Below are 27,255 nucleotides of genomic sequence, written 5' to 3'. Positions count from 1 at the left end.
ATGTGATCTCCAGCATCATTAACTTATGCCATTTTTCATGAAAAATAAAAGAAAAAAATATACATTAAAAGAAAAAGAAGAAAGAAAAGGAAAGGAAAAAATGAGAAGAAAGTGTTTAAATATTTGGATAGATTTTGGTTAAATGCAAGTGTCTATTGCTCAGCTAGCCTCATCCTAAGCATCCACCTTTATTTATCTCACATATGAAAACTCTCAGTGGAGATTCACGGACTTTACAGTGTCCTTGGTTTTTATGTTTCTGTGTAAATAAGAGAAAGAAAAACTGATGTGTTCAAGGATATATATATTTTCATGTATTTGAGAATATATTCCCAGTCTGTTTCACAATGAGGATCTACGCTAGTCAATTATATCAATGACAAGAAACTGCATACAGTTTTTGCTAGCATTTTGCTAGAAGATTCCTGGTACACTTCCAGTACATAAGTGGTCGACACACATATTTAGTATGGAATGATGACTTGTCATTCAGAAAGCACACAGCCAATCAACATCTCAGGAGCTGTCATTCAGCCTGATGGTGAAACTAGGTTCTTTGTCATTTGCTTGTGCAATATGAATATTTTTATGTGGCATATGATTCCAGAAGCTTTCACAAGAGTCTTCCAAATGTAAATTTTCTACAGATGAATTCTAGCCCGTATATGGTCTTTAACTACTTACCTAGACACGGAAGTTTAGTATATCTTCAGATTGGAGACAAAATTTCAAGTATAGGTCAGAACAACAAATAAATGACAGAATAATGTAGAACATTTCTTCTCTCAAAAAGGAAGACCAAAACATCTGCTGTAGATGCAACTCATAATCTTATGTTGAACATACAAATGCAAATTTGAAAAGCAGTTTAACTACAGTGGACTAAAATAATTGCCATTTCCGTCATACTCTATCTTACAGCAAAGAAATTTACCTACACCTACATTACAACATGTATTGTTTCCAAAAGGTATGCCATCTCTTACAGGTCAATTCACAGAAACAGTATCAAAAGGGGAACATTTGCAATTCCTTTGCAATTCTTAATGTAATTAACTTCTGAAAGAATAGATGCAATAGGCAAATACTATTTTTTAGGTTCTCCTCTATGTTCTCTAATCCCATAATCTTGTCTGTGGCATGAATATATTATTTCATAAGTGAAGGATGACATGTGCAGGAATGTGGAAATGATGGTCAGGTGCTAAGCAGGGAAGAACACGCTCTCCCTAGTGACAGACATCAAGATTTAGAAGGGGAAAATCGGGAGGACTATGACTGCTTGAAACTTGATGTCATATTGATGTCCTTCAATATCTCCAGTAATAATCAGTATGTTAGTAAAAGATGTACAGATGGAGTGGCAGAGCTGCTTTTATCTTTTTTCTCCCTACAAGGACTTGTGGCTGATGGAGCCAGAGTTTTCATTGCAATTTGACCTTCAAATGTCGCAGTGCCTCACAACCAGATGATGCAAGTCACAGTTTGTAGATGTTTCTTTTTCTTGTATCATATAACCTTAAAAAGCTGTCTTTCATTTTTTCAGGGCATATGTAAACCCACTGTTTTCAAACTAAAGTTGATATTTCTTGAGGATACTTTATGTCTTCTACCCCTTAACTATACATTCAGCGAAATTTTGTGAACCGGAAGGGACAGCTTGTCATTTAGATCCTTTGTCATATCAACAAGCTCACAGTACTGGGGGGAAAATCCCTTACTGTTGTCATGTTTTATTTTGACTTTCTCCCCTAAACAAATATCAGTTGCTGAAATTCCGAAACTAACAGCAAACTCCCCTCAGTAATAAGTTCAAAAATCAAAAGCTAGGTGATTAATGTTCTATTTTATTTTCTTCCTACAGTAAAGAACTCAAGGCATCCTTAAATGAATTTTCTATATTTAATTCAATACACAGAGGTGCTATTTTTTTATTCCAGTTTCTCTATGTAATCTAAATTGGTGTCAAAGTGCTTTCTGTCAGTCCTGTCTCACAGAAAATGAAAATATATGTCTTTGTTCACCTTCTGAATAAACTTACAAATATTGCACTTCAGAGCCCTACTCTGAAGTATACTTCACTACAATACAGACACATGGTATTTATTGCAATATCAAAATCAAACTTATTTAACAGGAGGGACACATAGATGTGGAAGTCAGAGAAAACATAGGATCAGAGAATAATTCAGAGTGGAGGGGGCCTCAGGATGTTGCCAGTCACATCCCCTGTTTAAGCAAGGTCATCCAGAGGGTTATACCAGGTTTCTTGGAACTTCATCTGGTTGAGTCTTGAAAATCTCTAAGGCAAGACGTTGCACAACCTCTCTGGGGAACCTGTGCTACTGCCTAGCTGTCCTCAGGAGAAAATGTTTCTCCTTCTGATTTTCACTCCAGTTTGTGCCTGTTTTCTCTTTACCTCCTGGAAATCACCATTTTGAAAAGTCTGGATCTATCCCCTTGTGAACCTGTCTGTAGGCCCTGGGGTGGTATGGCTAGGTCCCATGAAGCCATCCTGCTCCAGGATGAACAAGCCCAGCTCTCCCAGCTTCTCTTCAGAGAGCAAGTACTTCAGCCTCCACCACCTTGGAGGATTCCACCTGAATTCTCCTCTGCTTATTAATGTTATTACTGCTGGGCCTGAAACTGGTCACAGTATCAATTCATCATCTCATGGAATATATTGATCTCATCAGCAGGGACTGTTATCTGCTAAGTATCCAAGTTCTTAATTTCCATCTCTGAAATGTTACCATATTTTCACATTAATTATTTAAAGAGCCTTTAAAATAACTTGAAATTCTTATTGAAATAATGAAATAGAAGTAATTCCTTGCCTCAATATTTATAAAAAACTGCAATTGAGGTACCATGACAGAGTCGGTCAGAACCTTTTAGTGCTACAAACACCAACCTCTACAACTTGAGTAAATGAGCACCCTGTAATGTTTACAAATACGAGGATCTCAGAGGACAGCTCTGACATTCACCCTGGTGAAAAAGATAATTTCTGTTAGGCAAATTATCTAATCTAGTCACTATGTGGTCCCCACTAGAGGCAGGAAGACACTATCTTCTTTTTCTCATTTACATCAGCAAGGATTTTATCAATATCTCCTCAAAAATCATGCTACCAGTCGTCCATTTATTTTGCTGTCATGTTTTTGTCTAAATTATTTCTGGGAATTCAATTCTTTCTGCTGAAACAGTATCAAGATCAGTGCTTAAAATATATGGGTGTGTAATGTATGTAATCAGCATTAGCACTACAGAAGAAAACAGCTCTGGAGCTGCTATTTTGAATGGTATGCACCTGCAAGTGCCAGGTTTTCCCTTGAAAGGTGGAAATGCAGAAGAGCTTTACCCAGAGACATGGCTCCAGCTTCCCCTCTGCACATGGCACCACTTTCCATACTGCATGATCACGAAAATAGCACACTACCAAACAGTATTGTCCATCCACCATGGAAGGGGGAATTATACCCACATTTTTCCCTGGTTTTCACCACTGTATGCCTATGTGCAACTATCAGGAAAAGCTCTAGCCAATTCTATGTTTTATTGTTTCATACTCATAATAAAAAAATTACATCCTATGCAGCAACAAGATATTTTGCATTGTTTTTCTATTGAGTACAGTAGGTGTGGATGGCCAAATTTGAGTCATAGGTATCCAGCTTACTATTCATAGCAAATTAACTTGAATTCAGACTTGGAACTGGAGTTTGACTTAGGCCAAGAAATTTTCCTTTCTTCTTCATAAAACTGTCACAGAATCATTTAGGTTGGAAGGCACCCCTTGGAGATCATTTACAACCCTCTTCTAAAGCAGGACCAGCCTTGATCAGGTTGCTGTGTCTGATCAAGTCTGGAACGTCTCCAAGGAAACTCTGTGCTGGAAGAGTAGAGTTAGCAAACTGTCTCTTGAGGCCAGAGAATTTAGGACTAAAATATAGGGAAAATAAATTGCTAATAACTTTGGTTACATTAATAACCACTTACTTCATGTCTAAATGTCTGAATTTGTTTTATATGTTTAGATGTGGCAAGGTTAGTATTATGATTGTCAGAAAGAATAAATCAGGTATCTCATATGCAGTTGACTGGAGAAGAGAAAATGTGCGAAAGTAAATTTCAGAGATCCTGTGAGTAAAAAGATGGTATGTCAAAGTCAAGCAACTAATCAGACTACATACCCTAAGGTATATCAATAAATCAAGCTGTCATGAGTGCTGCTAATGAAGGATCATTTGTGAAAGTTTTACCTTTACTGTCTTCAGCTAGTGTTCAGCAAATGAATAACTGCCATGTTGTTTCCAACATGAAATGCAAGAGTCAAAGATATAGAATGCATTTTTAAACATCTTCAGGTATATTAAAAAGTAGTTAATATAGAAATTATCATTCCAATTTCTACTGTAACTCCAGTGTAACATGAACTATAGAATTTCTCTTAAGTGAATTGTTTAAAATAGACATCTTTTAAAAATATATATAAATAAAAAGAAGAAAAATTTGCAGTATTCTCTATCCAAGTTATTCCAATGGTTATTTTTGCTCCCTGTGAGATTGTTTGTTCCCCAAAAAAAACATTACCTTTAAGTTTCAAATGCTGGATTTTGTTGCTACTTCACCTGCTAAATTGCATTTTTATTGTTTATGTATCATTGTGTCAGTAACTTTCTTTTATAGAACTAAACAAAACAGTTCATTTTTCAGAACAAATTATGGTTTTGTACTCAAGCCTCCAAATCCTCTCCCATTCATCGACATCCTTTTTAACTTTGTGCCTCAGGGTACACTCTCCAGGATGGGGAAGAAGATCAGCAATCTTCATACTGTCAGTATGGAAGAATAACTTTGATTTTTGACTAAGAGCTCTGATAAAATGGAAGCTGGAATAACTCAAAATAATCATTCCCTTAGAAAAGAAGTACCATGGCCATAGAGACACAGATGGTCACCAAGGGCTGATCCATAGGGTAATGTGACCCATGAAGGAGCAACAAAGAACACCACCCCAGGAAATACTGCACCATAACCTAAAGCTAATAGGTGCCAATAATACAAGATTCCTTTCATTTTTTCAGGCAAAAGAGCTCAAAGATCCTGACCCTTCTAAGTCTCAGATGGGAAATACTACAGATAGACATAGAAAAAAATAAACTTCTACTGAAAACTTAACAAACATTTTTTCTCATGAACTTTTAGGTTTTTTTAAATCCAAAGGAGCTCTATGTGAGTAATTGAACTTCCTGGGAAGATCTGTGTCTTTTAGAGTTAATGCAGGGTGGCAGAAGATATATGTCAGTTCAATTCCTTAGCAATTTCTGTAGTTTTCCAGCAGACTTAAGAAAAGCAGTTGTCATGTCAGGCACATAGCAAGCAGATTGCTGGGTAGCAAGAATAGGTGGATTTTTTTTGATATTCCTCTTACAGGAGTAGAAAGAAGACCTTACAATCTTTAACCTGTCAGGAGACAGTCTACTGAATACAACTTTTTACATCTCTTCTATCTAGATTCTGAAAGAATCAAGGATTTATTTTCTGACAATAAAGAAATTTGTGGTCAAATTTGTGTAGGAGGAACAAAGCTGAAAGTTCAGAGTAACTTCAAGATGCAATCTTCAAACATTTCTTGAGGACAAATCATTGAAGATTTAAGTCAACAAAAGGAAATTTGGAGATCAACAGCAGACAATGACCATCACAATGCTTTGCAAATTCTGTGGTTCAGATCTTTCGCCCCTATTATCTGACTCAGATAAAAAAACCTTGGGCAAACATGGCCCAATGGACAGAGAGACATTTAATAGCATAAAGAGATAGCAAATAAACCAGTTCTATACAGAGTGGCATTAAGTACAAAAGTCTGGGAATAATGATTGACTCAGAAATTTAAAATCTATATATATATGTAGATGTTTACTACAGAGAGATGATTACTATCCGCTTGCTTTCTTTCAAGGAAAAATTTGTGAGATATGGAGCTCAAAATCAGGGAAAAAAAATCCACTGGTATAAACCCAGGAAACATTACCCTGTGCAAATTCATGTACATGGAATGTGGATTTATAGTCTTTATGACTAGCAGAGCTTTCTTTCTCATGATAGTTATGACAACAACACATAGCAGTTCAGGATGAAAGGAAAATTACTGCAAAATACATTAAGAGACTGCCTGGTGTTACTTTAATGCTCCCAATGCTGCTATATTTATTTAATACTTGCAGAAAAGCACATTTTGAACTGACATTACTTGATAGAATGAACAACTGAAAAGTATGAAAGAATAGTGCTTTTGTTGTTATTTGGGTTATTAGAAACATTTTTGCCTCAAGCTTCCTGTTATATTTTCTGGTACTTCTGAATATGAATGGAAAGAATGATAGAAGATGTGAAAGAATCATAACTTGGTGAAGAAATGATGCAACTTTTCCTCTCTAGTCATATTTGTAAGAGTATGTGGAAGAAGAGTGGCTGTTTCTTTAAGGAGTCAAGGACCTTTTTCAATGCAAAAAGAGATAATGAAAAGAGAAGTAAATAATAAATAAAACATATAGGACAGTCTTAAGAACCAAAGCTGGTTGGTCACACACTGATGAGGGCAAGTGAGATTGTGAGAACATTTATTCCTGCAAGGTTATCTGATAGCAGACCTTGTCAACTGGGAAACTAAAGGAAAAGAGGAAAAACGGGAAAAAAACATCTACAAAGACACACACCTGACCTAATAAATGTGGAGGAAATGAGAGGAAACACACCTCAGCAGTTACATTAATTGATGGGTTACCAAGAAACCACAAACACCACTTCCAGAAAGACCAACCTGGACTTTGCAACAGGTAAGACTGTAAACCAGGAGAACCCAGACAGGCAGGGGTGCAAGAATGGATAGAGCTGTACAAACCCGAGGGCAGTGTGCAGCAGAAGGGGGAGCAGGGCTGAACAAAGACAAAGTAAACAGAAAAGGATATAAAAGAAGTTGGTACACAGAAAACATGCCTAATCAATATGCTTGTTTGGCTGAGCCCTGTGCCTGATAACTATCTCTCTCTGTAATCCCTATCTCTCTCTCTCTCTCTCTCTCTGTATCTTCCTCAAATCTGATGTGCATGGAGTGTAAACGTGTATTCACTAGCAAAATTCAAGCTTGACTGTTTGGTTCAGGATCAGAGTATCTGTTGGGCAGAGGGTTCATCCTGGTTTGCCCAAAGGGATGTGCGAGTATCTAGTGCCTAAGGGATGAGGGTGTGAGTGCTGCATGTTTGCCGGTGAGCATCAGTCTGCACCAAATAACTAGTAGGGGTCCCATGAAGTAGGGAAGAGGGTCTGAGATCTGGGCAGGGGTAGGTGGACAGAGAAGTTGTGATGGTAGTTAGAGGAACTGAAAATGTGAGTGTGCTTGCACACTGGCCACAGTCATGTGTGCCTGCACTAGTGAACTTCTATCTCTACCAGCTGAAGAGGAGGAGAAGACTTGCCTGAGTTTGTTTTATGTGAGTTCTGTCTGTAGATGCTGTTGAAGGCAACCCCTTGTCTGTGGTGACCTGTATGACCAGTTGTGTCTCTGCTCTGGTTGTATCTGGAAACCAGGCTGTGCTCCAGCAGTTGGGCATGAAGGTCCTGGGCTGGAGCAGCTGGAAGAGGCAGCCACATTCTTAATACCCCTTAATAATCTTTTCTCTATTTCTTGTTTTGATAAAAAAAATAGGAATAGGATTACATTTCTGCAAGAAAAGCACATAATGTAACTTTGAAAACATAGAAAAAGACACCTGAACAAGCAAGGAAGGGGTAACTTCCCTTACTCCTCTTTGTAATGGCTACAAAGCAGAATGCTGGAATCACACCACTATCAGACTAGTTCAAAGGAGCTCAAGGTTCATCCACATTGCAAATCATGATCAAGATGATATATAAATACTGGTCAGTACTTTCACCTCGAGTACTGCGTGCAGTTTTGGGTGCCAGAGTTTAAGAAAGATGTGAAGGTCCTTGAATGTATCCAGAGGAGGGCAACAAGGCTAGTGAAAGGGGTGGAAAAAATGTCCTGTAAGGAGCGCTCAGGACTTTGGCCCTGTGTAGTTTGGAGAAAAGACAGCTGAGGGATGACCTCATTGCTCTCTGCAGCTTTCTGAGGATGGGATGGGGACAGGGAGGTACAGATTTCTTCTTCCTGGTATCTAGTGGCACAGGAATGGTTAAAAGCTGTACCAGAGGAGGTTTAGGCTGGATATTAGGAAGCATTTCTTTGCCGAGAGGGTAGTTAAACATTGGAACAGACTTCCTAGAGAGTTGATCAATACTCTAAGTCTGTCAGAGTTTTAAGAGGCATCTGGTCAATGCTCTTCATAACATGTTTTAACTTGGTCAGCCCTGAATTGATCAGGCAGTTGGACTAGATAATCATTGTAGGTCCCTTCCAACTGAAGCATTCTATTCTATTCTATTCTATTCTATTCTATTCTATTCTATTCTATTCTATTCTATTCTATTCTATTCTATTCTATTCTATTCTATTCTATTCTATTCTATTCTATTCTATTCTATTCTATTCTATTCTATTCTATTCTATTCTATTCTATTCTATTCTATTCTATTCTATTCTATTCTATTTCTATTCTATTCTATTCTATTTCTATTCTATTCTATATTTCTATTTCTATTCTATTCTATTCTATTCTATTTATTCCACTGTTCTCTGATGGGTGAGACTTAATTTCTGCAGTCCCTGCCTAGAGATTCAGGGACTCAACAGATGTGAGAAGAGAAATTGCCAGTGTAAAACCTCAGCTTTCTCCATGCCAACTTCACCAGATCCACTGTCTCATATACCATGTTTATTCATTATATCAAACAGTTGGCTCTCAGTTTGTTGTATTTGGCCTCTTCTTACAGAAAAGATAGTAATGTAAAATAATATTCTCCCTTCTGCCCCAAATCTAGAACATGATAGAATTTGAGAACCCTTATGCAAGTGGTAATCAGTTTTCTGCTTATACTTCAGTTATAAATGCTATAGACCTTTGCTATTTTACTCTAAGCTCTCATGGGTAACAATCACTGGAAAACCAGAAGACAGATAAGAAGTTGTCCTGGATAGTACCTTGGCACTATTCTTTTTAACAATGTATATACAGAACATAGAAAAATTACCCAGCGGTGCCAGATCAGACCAAACACGCTGTTTCAAAGAGGAACTATTCTTTTGCCTGTTTTACCTTCCTCCAGGCAGCTCTAGTTTCTGAATGTCATTGTAAAATTTTCCAGTATTTTTCTTTAAATAAAATATATTGCAGTGCAATCTACTTGAGATTACCACAGTTCTTTTACACCTTCAACCCCCTTTTATCTTAATGTATATTCTTGAAATGAGAATAAGATAGCATCCACAAGTGTTTCCATGAAAAAGGAAAAGAACAATATGATTTACGTAAACTAAAACTGTTCTACTTTTACCAAGTAAACTATGCAAAGAATGTGCACAAAACTAAATAGAAATTTTATAAACCAAACTTTAAGTGCCTAAATGCATTCCATTTCAAGCAGTATTTTAAAGTATTGAAGTGGAAACATCATCTTTGCAGCCATTATAATTTAAATACTGAAACTTTTAAACCTTTTAGTGTAGATATTTTCTAAAATGCCTATGCTTAATGTACGAAAGGTATTTCTAGTTTTGCAACTTTTTCTATCGGATAATTACAAACAGTGAATGTAATGTTACTCACTGTAGGTACATTACTTGTAGGCTACGTCTCTAAAATATATAAAAAATACCATTTTTGTAATGACTTTCAACTTAATTTTAGTATCATATCATGTAAATGTTTCCCAGCCTTGGTGTTTGCACTTTGGACAATTTTTTTGAAGTCAGCAAATAAGACCCTTCCAGTGTCAAAACAGCCCATGGATACAAATTCCAGATTGCATGTCCCATGGATGTGATAACATAGATCACATGAAATGTGAGTTGCTCACTCATGATTTAGTTTGGGAACCAGGTTTCAAGATGTTGCCTGTTGGCTTCCATCTTGAAAATCAACGTCACTGGTTTCAGCTGTGTCCTTCACACAGGAGACGTAACATTGAAGAGAGTAAAATGTCTTTAATACACAAATTATATGGGTTTAAATCTCTGCCCACATATTTATTTTTACAGGGGCCTTCCCAAGAATTTGGAGCAAATAACTTAAATTTATGAGCAAATAACTTAAATGAAAAAAAATCAAATTAAGAGAACATGGATGTACAGGTAACCCTAGTGAGAAGACATTTGGAAAAGCCTTTTCAAAAAACCACATTGCTGATGGAAAATGTTTTCTGTGATGTCTGTTTTCCCCTTCTGAACTCTACAACAATCTTTTTTTTCAATTCAGGATCAAAGTTCCAATACTACTATTTCACTGATTCAGGAGAATATTCAGCTACTTTGTGACTTCGTTATAGTATTGACGGGCCTCTGGTGGTCTAGTGGTTAGAGTGCCTGACTCTCACCGCTGCGACCCGGGTTCGATTCCCGGCCCCCTGGGCAGGTGGAGCTCATCAGCCTTGGTAGGCAATCCACCTAAGAGAAGGTCACTCTAAACAAACCTACATCCTGGGGACCTCACTGCCACTGTCCAAGCTTTGCTCGGCCCCGGCAGATGAACCTCAGGACTAAAGGGTGGGCTCAGTTCAGCGCATGCTGTGTCTCACCTAAAAAAATCCACTGCGCAGGCTGGAATGGTTAATGACCTTTCCCAAAATCTTCGCTCGCGAAGACTGGCCATTATGTATAGTATTGACCCATGTGTGCCAATACTGGGTGCTCACAATGAGCAATGTATCAAAACCTCACATGAGTTTGCAGCTCACAAATTGTTAATTCCCCGAAAGATGACTCAATTTGTCAAAAAAAATTATCTCCTGATTGTAATAACTCCTGCATAAATATTTCATTTCAGTATTAAGGTAGATTTGAGCAACCCCAGAAGTAAATCCTCTGGAATCTAAAACATTTTCAAAATGAAGACTTATCTTTCAGCATATTGCAGCAGTGACCTAGTTTACATGCATTTTCATAGCAACAACAGACACATCAGTAGTCTTTGCTTAAAAGACATTAATCATAATTACTACCTGGAAACAGTATCAGTTAAAGTGGATGGAAGCATTTTTAAGATCATCAATACTGAAAGCAAGGAACCATACAGCAGACATAATTTACAGATTTTTCATCTGCTAAATCACAAATGGCAATTCTTGCTTTTAGAAAGCACTTGGTTTGGATTTTATGCATCAGTGACTGATTCACTTGCTGGGACTGTTCTTCTTTAACTGAGATAAGAATAAACAAGAACACATACAATGTTCTAGAAAACTCATCATATTTCATGATACTCAATAAGATTAAAATATACATAAAAAAAGAGGGATAAAATTTGGCAGCCCTGACTAACTGAAGTAGATTGATGAATGATGCCTTCCTTGCAATGCACTGCCACAGAATGCTAGGCTGTACTTTAATAAAGTCTGAAGATAAGAAATCTTTGTAACTGATCTGGAAACTTGGCTATTTAAAAAAAAACAACAACAAAACCATTATGTATTTTACAGATCTTCAAACATTGTAGGAAGTGAAAGGACTGCAAAGTAAGATTATTAGGTAGGGTTGAGAGCAATTTATTGGATGTACAAAACAGCTGATGTGAGGAATCATTATTATTTTAAAATAGAATTACTTTTTGAAAGATGAGATGCATGATTTTAGGCACTGGTATGTGTACATATGTACTCTTTAAAAAAAAATCTGTCTGGTAGGGATCTCTTCATCTTTTTCTTCATGTCATGTTACACAAACATGTTACTTTAGAAGATAATATATCACTGCTTTGAAAATGAATGATAGGAAGTCTACAGGAAAGATGGGGAGGGACTCGTTAATCAGAGAAGCTAGTGATAGAACAAGGAGGAATGACTTTAAACTGAAAGAGGGTCAGTTTACATAAGATATTGTGAAGAAATTCTTAACTGTAAGGCTGTTGAGGCACTGGAACAGGTTGCCCAGAGAAGTTGTGGATGCCCCATCCCTGGAAGAGTTCGAGGCTGGGTTGGATGGGGCTTAGAGCAACCTGGTCTCATGGAAGTTGTCCCTGACAATGGTAGGGGTGTTGGAACTAGGTGATCTCCAAGGTCCCTCCCAACCCAACCATTTTATGATTCTGTGGTCTGACTGCAGCAAGTCCTTAAAAGACTCTATTTTCAAAATGCTAATTACCTCAATTAATAAAATAATTGAATTTCTCGAGTCAGAAGGTACCCGTAAGGATCATTGAGTCTAACTCCCATGAGTTATTTAAATTTATTTCAGTAGACATTTTATTTAAATTTAATAACGTACCTATAATGCTATGAAAGCAAACATTTGAATTTCATTCCCTTTCCTTCAAGTTTGAACAAATTTTATACATGATTTAGATCTATATCTCTAAAAAATACTCAGTTGATTTGCTCCCAAATAATGTGCGAATAATTTTATATGGTAGTTTACCATCCTTCTTAAATCTTCTTTGTAAAGCATGTTTCTTTTCATGTTATTGGTCTGGTACAAAGTTCATTTAAAACAGTCAGAAAATCTACAGATTTTGCATTTGGATAGTTTTTTCTTTGTTTCTTCTACTTCTAGTTTCTTTTACTCTACACTCTTCATGTAAATCTTTTCCACAGGGAAAAACATGTATATGTTTTATGGTCACACATTTAGGAGTGTATATGAAATAACAGCAATGAAGATAAGCTTCTTGGCTGAGAGTAGGTTTCACTTTAGGTCTAAGTGACAGGGCAGAATGTGCAAGCCTTTGTCATCAGGTAGGTATACTGAGCAAGGATGGTTTATTGCTGGTGTATCTATTTAAGGAGAATCTGTATGGAAAACCTCGAGTGGAAGAGAGGGAGGAAGTTTATACAAAATATGGAACTACAACAGTGTCAGTTGCACTATAAATTCATATGAAGTCTTTCCTTCCTTATCAGATTATTTACTTATAACTCCCCTTCAACAATTGAATAACTGGAACAGAATTTTGAAGACTTAGTGTCACAATTTTTAGAAAAAAAGAGTAAGATCATTATAATGGCATTTCAGTCTCAGTATTCTATATCTAGTTCTCTAATCTTGTAAAGCTCTCAATACAGAAATATTTTGTAAGAACAGTCTTATCCATAAAAGTATCCATTTAGGCTTTTAGTTTTGGCAGTGCTGGGTCAAGTTTTCCCATTTCTAAGTACATATTAGATATAGACATGAATTACTTATATTTTTAGTATAACATAGTACAAAGGCAACTTTGAAGTACTCAAAATGCTGTGCTGTAAACTATTTAGGTCACTGTAGTAGGATATTCTTAAACATTGTATAGAAAATAATTTTATTAAAAATATATTTGACTCTAAAATATATAGCTTTGGAATTTATCATGAAAGAAATAATAAAAAAGATCAATTTTGAATTAAAAAAAAATGAAGTCCTTAAATCTCTTGTGGAACTAGTATCCCAGTATTCAAGCATCTTTTGTTCACACAGTACACAGCTCTGTATATTTCTGAGAACTTTGACCAAAATATGCAGCAAAGATTGTTATCCTGAATGCTATCCCAGTGACTTAGAATGAACTGCTGGCAATTGTATTTGGCAGGATAAAATACTAAAAGGATTGTCTCCTCTGCTGAGATTGCCACAAGGTAGTCTTGAATTGAGGATACTTAGTGTCTTTTGTTTAGCTAGCTATAATTTTCTTACCAATATTCCTGTTCAACCTTTACATTCACAGACAGATTTTATCTATGATACTTTCACTTTTTTTTAGCAGATCTGATTTTAACCAGGTAATGACAGCTTTAAGACTTAATTAAAAATTAATAGAGGTTCCACTTCTCAATATCAGAGTACTACGTTACCAGACCTTATATAAACAGCAGTGAAACAAAGAAAAATCTTAGAAAAGTTTTTACTCACATTTGTGGTTTGGCATGGCTAATGAAAAACATATGCTAAGATTTTCCGTATTTCTTGTGCTCTAGTTTTGATGGAGTAATAGTCTTTCATTTGTAAAATGTAAAGGAGTATAGTAGACAAGGACAAGAAAAAAAGTGGAATTCAGAGGACATGAGTGAATAAAGGCTGACTTAAAATCTCAAAATCTTGCAGTCACCAACCAAAACACAGGTCACAGTCAATCTCTGTTATATTAATGATTGAGGGAGATGGTTGAAATCTGACAGTAAAGAAAATGTTGGTAAATAGCAATTATTTAAGTAGAAATGACATTTCAGGAAGAAATTTATCCAAGGAACACCAGTTTCATTATACTGCGTTTTGTAGTATATGATTGAATAATTTAAAAGAGAAAGCACTGAATTATCATTAGAAGTTCCTACTCAACATACAGTAACAGTTTGTCATTCAAAGACTTGGTCTACTTTGTTTATGAGAGCCAATGGAATAGTAATTTAAGTTATTTAGCCTGAAGAGATTTAAAATTTTTCAAATTTTAAAAATCCATTCTGCCAATGGATATTTGTACTGTGAAGAAATCCATTCATGATTATAAACACAACAGATAGCAAATACTGTGATTAAGGTGGCAAAATCTTTCAATTAGAAGATTATGTTTCAGTTACTCCCAGTTTTAGTCAAAAAATACCTAAATGTCCATTTACTCTCTTAAGAATGCGGCAGGTTATGGAAGGAGAAACCATGCCATAGAAGGTATTGAGTAAGGGCAAGGAGTGAAAGAGAGCTTAGGAGTCTGGAAGTGGGAAATGTGAGACACAGGAACTGCAGACAATTCAACAAAATGAATACATGGAGACCAAAATAGAGCCAGAAAGATGCTACTATCCTTTTCAGCCAAACAGATGCTTTCAGTAAGTAAGGAAACTGCAAATGAGATCAGTAGCCTAATCGATAGTAGGAGAGAGATCAGAAACCAGATGCAGGATTGAGATATGACTGATACAAAGACTAAGAAAAGATTGGTCAGAGTGATGAATAGGAAAGTGATCAGTTCTGGCTCTCCTAAGCCCTAGGGAAAAGTGGCTCCTTGTGTGCTAACATAACGTTCCCCACGTTACTGGATATTTTACATTAATCTCTCATGTCTTAGTTTTCCATTTATAAAAAGGACATAGTAATAACTACACAGTTCGCAGGGACATTGTAAAAATAAATGCATTAATGTTCATGAAGCACTTAGATGCTGTAATGATGAGCACCATAAAAAGCTTCTGAGGAAATTAATTTTGTCTTCAGAATAGATTTTGAATAGTCTGAATTAATGAAGGCAGGGAACTGTGCAATGAACAATAGGAAATAGAATACTGTTCAGTAACTGAGCAGCAATTCTTCTGTGACCCGAAAGAGTCTAGTGGGTCTAATGTAAAAAAAAAACAACAGAGATTGTGTGACAAATCTGTATTGTAGGACTCCTGCATCCAAGGCAAAATTCAGATTTCATAGACATTGATAAATCATTCATCCTGTAGCTTGCATGTTTGACCTTGCAACTCTAATAAATATTTACTGTAGTATTTAATGTGTAGTTAGACATAGAGCATATAAGTTCCTGACTTAATACATTTTCTTTTAATTAGTGTGGTGTTTGGGGTGGGTAGGTGGGTGGGCTCAGCATTTACATATTTATAGAATCCTGAGGACATTTTTACATATTTCCATGCTTGATGAGATATAGGGCTGAAACCTAATCAAAAGGTTTGTTTGGGGCATTTTTTTGTTTAGTTCTGTGTGTGTGTTTGTATACGGAGGTAGGTTACAACACATTTTACGGAGAGGATTTGCTTCTTTTTGTATATGTACCATATTCTATGAAACCAGCTTCTAATATCTGACTTTCAAAACCAGTATAGAAGAAATTATGGACTTTCTGGGGCCTGATGGCAGATGTAACACATCTACCTAATCTCAACAAATATAAGACTATCATGTTGCAGTGCTTGACATTACCATCACATGATGGTCATCTGAAGATGCTTTTGATGTTATCATTGTCACTGGTGAGAAATTATTCTTAGAACTTGCTTTGATTTTATTCTCAAAATAATTGCAAGAAATGATATGCAAATCAACAGCTATATTATCATGTTCATGATTTTAAGTGTAACATTACAAATAAAATATATAATAATTCAGTTGAGAATATGACTTACGTGTTGACAATTCTTCCCATATTTGCAGGTTTAAGTAATTTAATTAACTATTGTGCTCTGAACATTAGTGAAAAATACCAAGAAGGATGAAGGACAAAGAGTAAATTGGCTTTGTAATTGCACACTGCTCTGAAGTTATATCATTAAAGTACTAAATTTCAGTAATAGAACTCATGGATGTTGTAGAAGCCTTAACTTTTAGGAACAGTACTTTTAAGTGTGGATTTACTTTTGCTATTCTTGTCTTCTCCCATGCCCAAACTGAATGCCTATCTTTCTGTTTCTGGTATCTCATGCTCCATATGGTAACAGATGTATAAGCTATTCTGTCCTTAGAGAAAACCAAACAAAGGTAACCACTGAAGTTGAGGTCACACATAGATTAATTTTATTCTATCCCATCATCTTTCTTTTTTACTTTTTAGTAATCTAGCTAAAAATCTTATCTGTATTTCTTTTCATTTCCTTTGTCAGGCTAACTCAGCTTAACTTTTACTAATTCTCACTTTATCCATGTGTTTCACAGCCTTCCACATGTTGTTTTCTTTGATGATCAATCTCCTTTATTCATTGTAGGCTTTTCTTAAACTTTATACCTCCTGTTGTGTTACTAACTTAGCTAGAACTCAACTATTTCCTAGAAGTTTTCCTCCCTGAGTTCCAAATTATTATCAAAAGTGACTCCATTTTATATAGTGTTGTTCCTGAGTAAGTCAGCTTAAATGCCCTGTCCACTTCTCTCTTCTTCCCTCCCAGACCCATGCTGCTCTTTCCTTTGTACTATCGCAAGTACCTGTGCACCTGCATTTATGAAAAAAAAGATGACCTGTCAGACAAGCTTATTTTTCAATGAGATCAGGAGCCTGATCTGCTTTTCAGGAAAGACACAATACATCTGTGTCAGGATAACGGAGCAAAATGAAGGCAGGAACGTCACGGTAGCGGTGCAGATACCTAGATAGCGTACAAGAAATTTTGAGTAAATCTACACCTTTCATTTGAAAGAAGGCACAGCACTGCTCACCACAATATGCTACACCTGTAAGGGTGTAAATAGAGAGGTGACATGGTAATTGCCAAAAGTCAATCTGAGCTGGAAATTGTGAAGGAAATTTAGAAAATGTTGTCTGGTCTTGGCACAAAATTCTCCTGCAGCCTCTTAAAATTTCTCCTATTTAGTAATGTTACTCTTAATTCCTGTCATCTATATTTAAATGCCAAGACTAATGATTCATTAGCATGAGAGTTTACATTGTGAAATACAGGTGTGTAGATTACAGGCAGGTTAAGTATCAGCCTTTCAGTCCTTCAGAGAAATGCAGTGTTAAGATGACAAATCAGTAAATGTGCTGTGCACCTTTAAATGATCGCTGTAATTTCGTTTCAAACTGTGTCTCCCTACATGACTGACTTCTATTAATCCTTCCATAGAACATAAAATATAGAATGTATTGTTTAAAGTACATTTTCACAGTAAAAGACTAAGCAGAACTTAAACATTAGAATATTTTTTGGCATCAAAACTTATGTAACCATAAATGAACTTGACAAGATTAATAAATCTCATTTACATTTGAATACTTGGGAATTATAATAACTTTTTTGGTGTTTGATGGATACGAGGCTCAATGAGACTGAAGTTATGTCTATATGCAATTCAAATGGAATGAGATAAAAAATGTTTCTCAGTGGAGTACATCCAGAATTGCTACCCTTTTCTGAAGATACTAACTTATTCTAATGAGTATCAAATTTGCACTGTATTGATGTATAATCCCTAATCAGAGATCTGACCTCAACTTTTCAAGCTGCTTTCATTCTAATTCAATTATACAAAAGAATAAATATAAATCTGAATCAAGAATAAAAGAATTGCTGCTTTAGAGCTTCCTGAGTTTTGGTTCTCAGCTTCATCAAAATGTCCCTCTTAGGCTGAGGTAATGTATGATTTCACCACAGAAAAGTCAAATGGATTAAGTGAAGGAATTGTTTGTGAGAGAATTGTTTGTGAGAACACACACAGAGCAACCAAACTCTTTTGGGAGTACAAGTAAAGTCTAATATTTTTGCCTTACAGATAAAGACTTTGTCTATACTAATATAGTAAAAAGTATCAAGAAATGATCTGCTGCACTGGATTTTTTAACACACTGTCACTGTATTAGAAGAGTCCATGGGGTTCTTTGGTGAGACTACGGCTTTCTCCAAGACAATTCTTTTCCCATTTTGGGTGCTAGCAGAAGCGACTAGGGACCATTCTCAAAGACAGTTTAGAATTACTGATTTGAGGCAAAGGTAAAAGAATTTCTCACACTCGTCTTCATGAAAGAAAGCATTTTGTTTTGTAGATAAGAAACAATTGGGTTTCCTCTGCTCTTTAAAGTGATTTAATGGAGAGGCAAGGCAGTTGGTATTTTAATGCTGATGTAGCAGCAGAAAAATAGAAACTGACTGCAATTTTCAAACAGCTTCAAAAGCAGAACTTAAGGGACAGAAACACACAGCAAGTCTACCAGAGCTGATCTTATGCTACTATAGACAGTTCACTGTCGAGAGGGTCAGGAGACCATTTCTGAAGACATACTGTGGAAGGGGAGTTCCAGGAAACCGGTCATGTATTTTTTTCCCAAAACTTTCGGTGGATATCATTCATGAATACCATTGAAATCCCAGAAGAAATACTATCTGGCAACACAATTATTTTTTTTTTAAATTTGATAAACAGACAAAGGTTCATTAATTTTGCCATTCTTTCAGCAAGGATGGATTCTGTCATCAGAGTTTTAGGTGACCTGCTGATTTTATTAATTTCTCCAGACTTGCTTTCAGACTTGGATGAAAGATTCACCCATGTAAAGCAAGGCTGAAGGCAGATTTTACTCCAAAATTCACCATAGCCACAATGGTGAAACAAGATCTGTCTTTTCCAACAGGAAAACTTCCTTGAGAAATGTTAGTTAAAAGGAGTTGTAATGATTTCTGCTATTTTTAAGTCATTTAGTTTATTATTCTAAGGTATTTATTCACCTTAAGAAGAAAGAATCAAGAAATGAATGACAGAAGGCTTAATTAAACCTATTATGTGTCTGTCATGATGACACTGTGGCAACAAACCTATACAGATTGTTTCAACTCTTGCTCTAGAAAGCCTCATGTTTAACTATAGAGTTTATGCATGTGTATCATCTCATGAACTTCTAAAAGATTATACAAATATTTTAAGACAAAATACTTTTTAGACTAGGCCCAAAGTTCTTAGCATCTTGCACTATTGAACTTAGTTATATAAGCTATAAACAATAAAGTTATATAAGCTATGAACAATAAAGTAAGTATGACTACAGATAAAATTCAAATAACTTGGTTTTCCAAACTTGAAACAAAAAGTTCTACTTTGACTAAAACTTACATTTTTCATCTTTTTTTATATGAAAAAATATATGTCAGTTTAAATTTTTTTCTGATTCTCTCAACAAAAGAAAAGGCTGGATTAGCACAATTACAAAATAGATATGTGTTAGTGGTTTGAACATTTATGTGAGTAACTATGGCTGAGGATTTGGATCCAAGTCCTATAGTCAATGAAGACATTAGCTGTGAAATTTTGTTTGTAAGAATGATCTCACTATCTTTCCTTGTGAAATTGTCCCACCTTGCAAAAATAAATAATTGAAAAGATATGAAGCAGTCACCACATCTGAACTAGAAGATCCCTTCCTTCAGTAAGGTAACATAATTTCCTGAGTCTTCATTTAGCTGAAAGAGTTAGTAGAGTGTGACACAAATTCACATTAATTTCATTTCACTGAATGATACTCTTCAAATAATAAACTATTTATTAATAAAATGCATCCAGTCTTTTAAGCATGTATTTTAAGCATGAATCTGTCTTTTAAGCATGTATTTCTTAAAAAGAGCATATTGAAATTATGCAGAAAATAATCCAAAAGTTTTGTAGTGCAAATCATTGTTGCAGCTGTAGCTATTCTTAACCAACATAGAAACATTCTTCACAATAATGTGATGCTTTTAGAGCAAAGCAATGTCCAACTTACACTGTATTACAGGATGATTAGGGACATTTTTGGAAATGAAAGTGTTATTAGTTGCATTTTGATTTCTTTTCCCACTTCAGCTTATCACCTTTCTTTTATAGTACCTAAAACTGTTTAGCTTTGTATGTCTTGGAAGAAAATGTTGATATTGTAGTGTCAACAAACAATTTGTTAGGCTATTTCTTCTGGAATGAATGTGAGAAAGAAATGTTTTTCTCACATCTAGACGGTTTAATTAAATCAACTTTTTAAAAATTAATACTAGGAAATTATGAAATATACCCATCAAGATGTACACGGAACTTGATGGCAAGGAAAAAAACATAGATCATTAAGTTTATTTCTTAGTAGGTGAATTCAATAAAAAGGCTGACAGAAGTGTGCTGTGATGGAATGGGCAGTACACAGGCTGTCTCCTCAGGAAACTATTGACTTATATGTCTGCAACATGGCTGACTTCTCATTCTGTGCACCACTGGACAGTCGTGGTAGATCACACACTGAAAAATGACATTTAAATTGTATCTAATCAATATCCCTCTCCGTAGATTAAAGGAGAAAATAGATTTTGTGGAAAAGAAAAAAAAAAAGGAAATTATACCAAGGAGCCCATGACTATTGAACTAATAAAATTGCAGTGAAGAGTTCCTTAAATGACAGGTGAGAAGTTGTTTTCCCCTATCACTTCTCTATCTTTTTAACCGAGTCTGCAAATATCACTGAGATTGTAGGCTTGTGAAAGGTTAAATAATCCACAGATGAAGGAAACCGATTTTGTTTTGTGACCTAATGGAACACAGAGATTGTATGTGGCAAAAGTAATCACAAAATATGTCCACTGTTGTAGCCAGTTTTAAGACACTGTTCCAGAGAGAAGCTGTGGAACCCATCACAAAAATATGCAGCTGTTTTGCAGTAAGGCAGGTAGATTTAGTCAAGTTAAAATCTGTATTTTTTTTTTTAATTTTGCATGAGGTTCAAGGCATTTATTCTTTTTTAACTCAAGCACATATGGCAAAAGTAGCCAACATGAGAAATTATTATTAAAGTTTAATTCTTAAATCCTCTCTTTAGTTTATATAAATTTCTAACAACAGAAATGAGAGGAGATAGGAGACCAATCTAACAATGTGAATGTGCTTAGGGTGTAAGTTCTTTCATAAAACTTTTACACTTTGTTATTAAGTTTCATATCCTTAAAACATTTTTGATGTTATGCACTTATTTAAAATTACTAAGTGTTCCACCAAGTTAGGTTTCTTCTTTCAACAACTATATTTTACTATGGTTGCTTTACTTGCCTGATGTTTTCTTCCTTCATAGAAACACTTTCTTTAATACAGTAAAAACTTAAGCTAGAATAACTAACTTTCCCATTTTTTTATTTCCATTAACTGCAGAATCTTTAAAGATTTGTTTGGGATTTAAATAACTCTTCCATAGAGCTAGCCACACCCAGAACTACAAAATTCATTAACATTAGGATGGGATGATGCTCTTACATTTTAATGTCCTGATTAGAATCTTGTTAAGAAAACAATATGCTTTGTACATGAACTATTCCTTGTGACTGGGGAGCATAAATGGCATCTGAAGTTGTAGCAAATTGAGAGTTTTTTATCTTTTTAACAACCTGTTATGAGAAAACTGAAAGATGATTTTAAATTTGTGATTTTTGTGATAAAGAATTCTGATTTGTTTTATTGACAGTATAAATTCTAATAACATTTTGTCAGTTTTATCCGGGGACTTTTTTCCCTCAATTTTTTTCTTCTACATAAAATTCTATAGACAACAAAATAATTTCCTGGTTGTACTTCTGCTAATTTCTTTTACATCATTAGACATATTTTCTCCCCTTTTTTTTTTCTTTGCTTACTTTCCAAAAAAAGCATAAACCAGCATCACCTTGGCCATGAGACATTACAGGAAATGCAAAGATTAAAAAAAATAAGAAAACTTTTATTCAATTTAAATCTTCATACATATTTGCTATGGTAGTTTAAAATTTCAAGCAGACCTTTAACTGCACATAACTGGCCTTTTCATTTTGCTCCATAAAAATAACCAGTGATATAGGAGGTTATTTCAAGTGTTATCTACACATAGATAATGTTCACTTTATATCTCCTTCTCTTTCAAATCCAAAGACATCGTATAAGTATTTCAAAGTCCTATTTTAACTGTGCAAACATATTGCATATTATATAGTACTTGAACATTTATATTTGCAATGCATCACCAATACTGAACTACATGATAATAACCATAGCAACTGGGCTTTTGGCCATGGAATTTTGAGAAAACTAAGACCCAGTGCAATAAGCATGCTGTCCTTTTTCAGGTTTCATAATATTTTGCATAGGCTGGTTACAGCACATACTTTTTCCTATAAGATAGTGTCAAAGCCCTTGTTTAATGGTCGTTGCTGTTTCCTTTTGATCTTTATGGCATTTCTTTCTTTAATTAGGAGAACATCTCTTCAAGGTGCAAAGATGTAACTATTTTCCAAAACAGTACAAATCATGCATTCATGCAAGTCCATGAACTAAAGTTTGGTTGTTTGTTGTTTTGTTTTTTTTTTTTCTGTGAAAGTTGTAAATTCCTAAACTTTTGGAATCCATGGTTTTCAGTAAAGAAAGGGAATATTTAGCTTTGTATCTCATAATCAGAAATGCCTTGTTTTATTCTTGTGATTATAGATACTCTTCACGCCACTAGAGCCCAGTAAGACTGTAGAGCACCAATTACTTAAATTACTTAAAGGTTAGGAACTTTCCTTACAAAAATCTTTTTCAATGCTTTACTTTCTGTCTGACTGAAAATAACTGGAGACATGCAAGCTAGCTGTTAACAAATGATACTTCATTATAAAGGTGGTGAGGCACTGGAAATGATTGCCCTAGGATCTGACTTACTGTGACTTTTCAGTGATACAAGCTTCTGACACATTACTATGAGTTTACAGTATGGTGACACCATATATTAAATGTTTAGTTGCTGCATAATGCAAATATTGATTCAACAGCAACACCAGCCATTTAATATTAGGGATTTGAAGAAGCCTTAAATCAAGAGTGGAAGAGAGAGTGTCATGCTACATAGAAGTTGAGCTGCAATTACACATTGAACTTGAAATTGCTCGGGTGAACAAGTTGCTTACAAACTTATAAAAGAACTTCATTACTCTATCCTTTTTAAAAGATTTCCATGTCCTTAAAAAAGCCTCTTCTCTCTTTCAAGTTCTGCAGCATCATTCGCTACATCTCAGGACTTCCAGCTAACATTCCTCCATGAAACTTTCACGAGAAACTTTCATCACAATTCCCAAATACTTTGATGAACAGAAATCACATTCCAGCCATAATAGCCTAATAATTTTCATATCTGCAAAAGCAGGTGTGCAAGATAATACAAACTTTAAAATCCAATAAACCCATCAAATCCAATCACTTCTTTCTTTTTCTTTTTCTACCCTTTTTTTTTTTTTTTAACAGCTTCATCTAAATTTGTTTTGTTGGAAGAGGTAATATTGTAACTATAAGCACATGAGTTCCTGAATGAACTGTGGATGCAGCTACTGAAACTCACAGGCCTTCTGTTATTTGAGCTCCAGCTCTCACTTTCCTTGTACTTTTTTTCAGCTGGAAGTCAAATGGCTACCTGTAAGCCATACTCCTGAGATGGGAACAGAAATTTGAGGTTCAGAGCCCTGGAACTATTTATATTTGCCAGTTGTCCTGTTCATTAACCAAGAGGTTTGTTTAATGATAGATTTCTTTTCTAAAAGATAAAATACAGCAGAATTTTCTCAGAAGCTACATTTTAAACTGAGGTCCAGTAATACTGTGATGATACCACAGTTGTGGTGCTTAAGAGTTTTAAGCATGCTGCCCTGGCATGAGGAAACTTTGGCAAACGTGATTATTCCTCCCAGCTCAGAAGTAGGTGAATAGTGCCATGATCTCCAAATACCTTGACAGGATCTGCAGCAGATAAGACTACAGCAACAGATTTAAGAGGTCTGACTCTAATGGAGGTGTAAATTAAGGGAGAATCTCAGACCTCACACTAGATCTGCTGAGTTCTTGACACCACCAGATGTGTTAGTAGACACGCAGGTAGGCAACCTATCCTTAAACCCACTGCTTTCCAGCTGTGGCTATATGAAGATCTGCCACATGTCTCATGGTAATGTCTTATTTTCAGCAGGATCTAAGAAATTGGAGTGGAGTTGTTTTTGCATCCCTACCATAAATCATGGTAGGATTTATCCAGGTAAACCACTGAAATTATGTTGGTTTTCTTCCTGTAAAGTGCTGAAGGGAAATTAGGGTTGGAGGGAAAATCTGGCCCTATTTTTCCTGATAGTATGTTTGAAAAAGAGCATGCTATAGATAGACCATAGCATTTACTTGGGATCATGAATTTTTAATAGCTTCTGAGAAGTATATTGTAGTGAATGATTTCAAAAGCTAAGACATTTTCAGTTTCCATTAACAACTACAAAAATTCCTCTTAGTTGCATACTCTGTGCCAGTATATGTGATATGTATGCATAAACATGGACATAAATCATATATATTTTTATATATGTATACATAAAAAACTGTGCTCACACACATAGTTAGAGATGCAGACTATCCAAAAGATATATAGGCACTTTATTCCATTCTATTCCTAAGTTTACAGTTCTTTCTTTCCTGCTCAGATAGTGTGGCAAAATGATAGATGTTTCAGGAAACTAGCAATGAGTGAAGTATATCACTGCAGAGTATTCAAGTACATCATTAAAGTACACCATTTGAGATGGATTAGAGTTACTTTCCCTGATAGTTGATTCATTTATGAAAGTAACTCCCCAGAAAACCACTGTTTTCCACTAAGCATTTTGTTTCTAATTTTGAGATCCTAGGCCAAAGTCAGTGGACAGTGTAACTTGCATAATGTATTCAAATTACAACTTAGAACTTTATCGAGTAATGTAAAGATCTGATTTATCAATGTTATAAAAAATGTTACTCACATGCAAACTGAAGAACAGCCTCTCTGCTTAGAATACTGCCAAACGTGTTGGTAGTTAAACACTGATACTGTCCAGAATCCTTCATTTCACTGGGGTTGTTGATGATCAAACTTCCTTCTATTAAACTGAAGCGATAATCACTTTCAATGTCGATTTCAGTTCCATTTCGAAGCCATCTTAAGAAAAAGAAAAAAAAAGCTACTTGAGCATTCTATAGTGAAATGAAGGTATCAAGCTTAGTCTACACAATCTGACAGTCCCAGTTATAATAGGGACAGCTACTCAAAGATACAGTGTGCAGGAAACCAATACTCCAGCAAAACTTTGGATGGAGACATTCCACAACATGTGTCTGATAAAAACTAAGTTTTCCTGAAAAAAACACAAGCAAAACCAGATCTTCAACTTTTAAAAGATATTCTTTTTTTTTTTTGTCTATGCTAAATGAAAATAATGTCTTCTTTTTTTCCTGGTTTTTTCCTCCCCAAAAAAACTAATGTCCACAAAGGGTTCAGACTTGAACACTGAACAGCAGATGCATTCTTTATGTCTAAAATAGGAGGTTGACTGTGCCTACTATAATCAAAGTTTTAATTTATACTCTATCAATAAAGCCCTAGGCCCAGTTGAGTTTAACAGTTAACAGAGCTGAGTCTGCACTGCATGAAAGCAGGGAAACTTTTTTTCCCATTCTTTCAGCATTTAATCTTCTGGGCCCAAGAAACAGAGAAACCTCAAATAAATACAGAAGGCTGTAAAGCAAGGCCTGTGAAGAGCAGGGAGGTAGACTGATGTACATAGACTGTTACCAAAAAAAAGGGTTTTTGGCAATGGACAAAGACAAAATAATATCAGCTGGATCAATATACACAAAATTCAGAGAAGACAGGAACAGAAGAGACTGGAATTAGCTGGTGGATGGCCAAGGAAAATTCCTGGCAGATGCTAGATAAATGGCAACTAAGATCAAATATGGAATCTGCAGAGGGAATGCTAAGTTTGGAGATGTTTGGGAGTGAAATAAGAAGCCTGAGTAGTAAAGACAAGAATGGGAGTAAAGGTAAGATGGAAAAAGCCAGGCTGTAGGAAACATATTAGAAAGTATCACAACCGAACCAAAACTTTGAATAATTCCAGAATAAACACTTGTGTTTCTGAGGCTTCAGAAGTAACCTAAGACTCTCATAATTTTCGTTGTGCAAATGGGTTTACGAGTTGGGTTTCTCCCCTGTTCCAGACATTGTCTGCAAAAAGTCTGACCTCTCTCATTCGTCTTGAAAGACTGAAAAAACAAACCCTACAACAGTCTATTGGCTGCAAGAGTAAAAATCTTGTGTGCTAAATTAATAGACTCCAGCAGGCTGGAATAACCTCATGTGTGTGTATGCAATATCTCAGTTAAATAATAACACTCACATATGAAGACTTTTAGATTTTCTTTTGTGTCAAACTGTATAGAACATGAAATTGTTAGAAGACTGTAAAGAAGAGATAAAGAGTGTAAGCAGGTATGGTACTGTTATTATAATGCACAGATATTTCCTTCATTACTAATTCGCAGTGATTCTGCAACTTCAAAATTGCCTCAGGAAATTTCTGGGAACTTCTGAAGACTGGAAGAACTTGGCAACATTTAGACTCCAGAGGTAACTTTAATGAAGCAAAATGATTATCAATTCACCCTATTTTGTTAACATTTGTGGTGAATGAGGTACAGACAGCAGAATTCAGCTGAAGTAGCTCTGAATATTGCTTAATCCAAAGGTCAGAATTGTCAGAATTAAGATGAACTGTGAAACTGCTATTTGTACTGTCTTTTCATGACTGGACTTTTGACTGCAGAGGACTTCTGCTTCATTTATTGCAAGAAATTAAAAACTATCAACAATTTCTTTAGGTTTTAAAGGATATTAGGGAAATATTGGTAGGATTCACTACATTTTTAAACAAATTCATACAATGAAG

The 27,255-nt window shown here is 35.4% G+C and overlaps 1 protein-coding gene across 7 annotated transcripts in view; it reads right to left on the bottom strand.

The window, feature by feature from the left end:
- Positions 1–27,255, bottom strand: part of CNTN5 (contactin 5) — a 605,150-nt gene that overhangs the window by 189,839 nt on the left and 388,056 nt on the right. For all 7 annotated transcript variants that reach the window (XM_064645131.1, XM_064645132.1, XM_064645133.1 and 4 more), the window contains one exon: positions 25,291–25,466. In XM_064645131.1, coding sequence (XP_064501201.1) covers positions 25,291–25,466 — 176 coding nt within the window. The remainder of the gene's footprint in view (positions 1–25,290; positions 25,467–27,255) is intronic.

This window comes from Pseudopipra pipra, chromosome 2 (assembly GCF_036250125.1).
Source record: "Pseudopipra pipra isolate bDixPip1 chromosome 2, bDixPip1.hap1, whole genome shotgun sequence".
NCBI classification, from domain to species: Eukaryota; Metazoa; Chordata; class Aves; order Passeriformes; family Pipridae; genus Pseudopipra; species Pseudopipra pipra.
The sequence above is the reverse complement of the archived record's forward strand: the minus strand, read 5'-3'. Positions and strand labels throughout refer to the sequence as shown.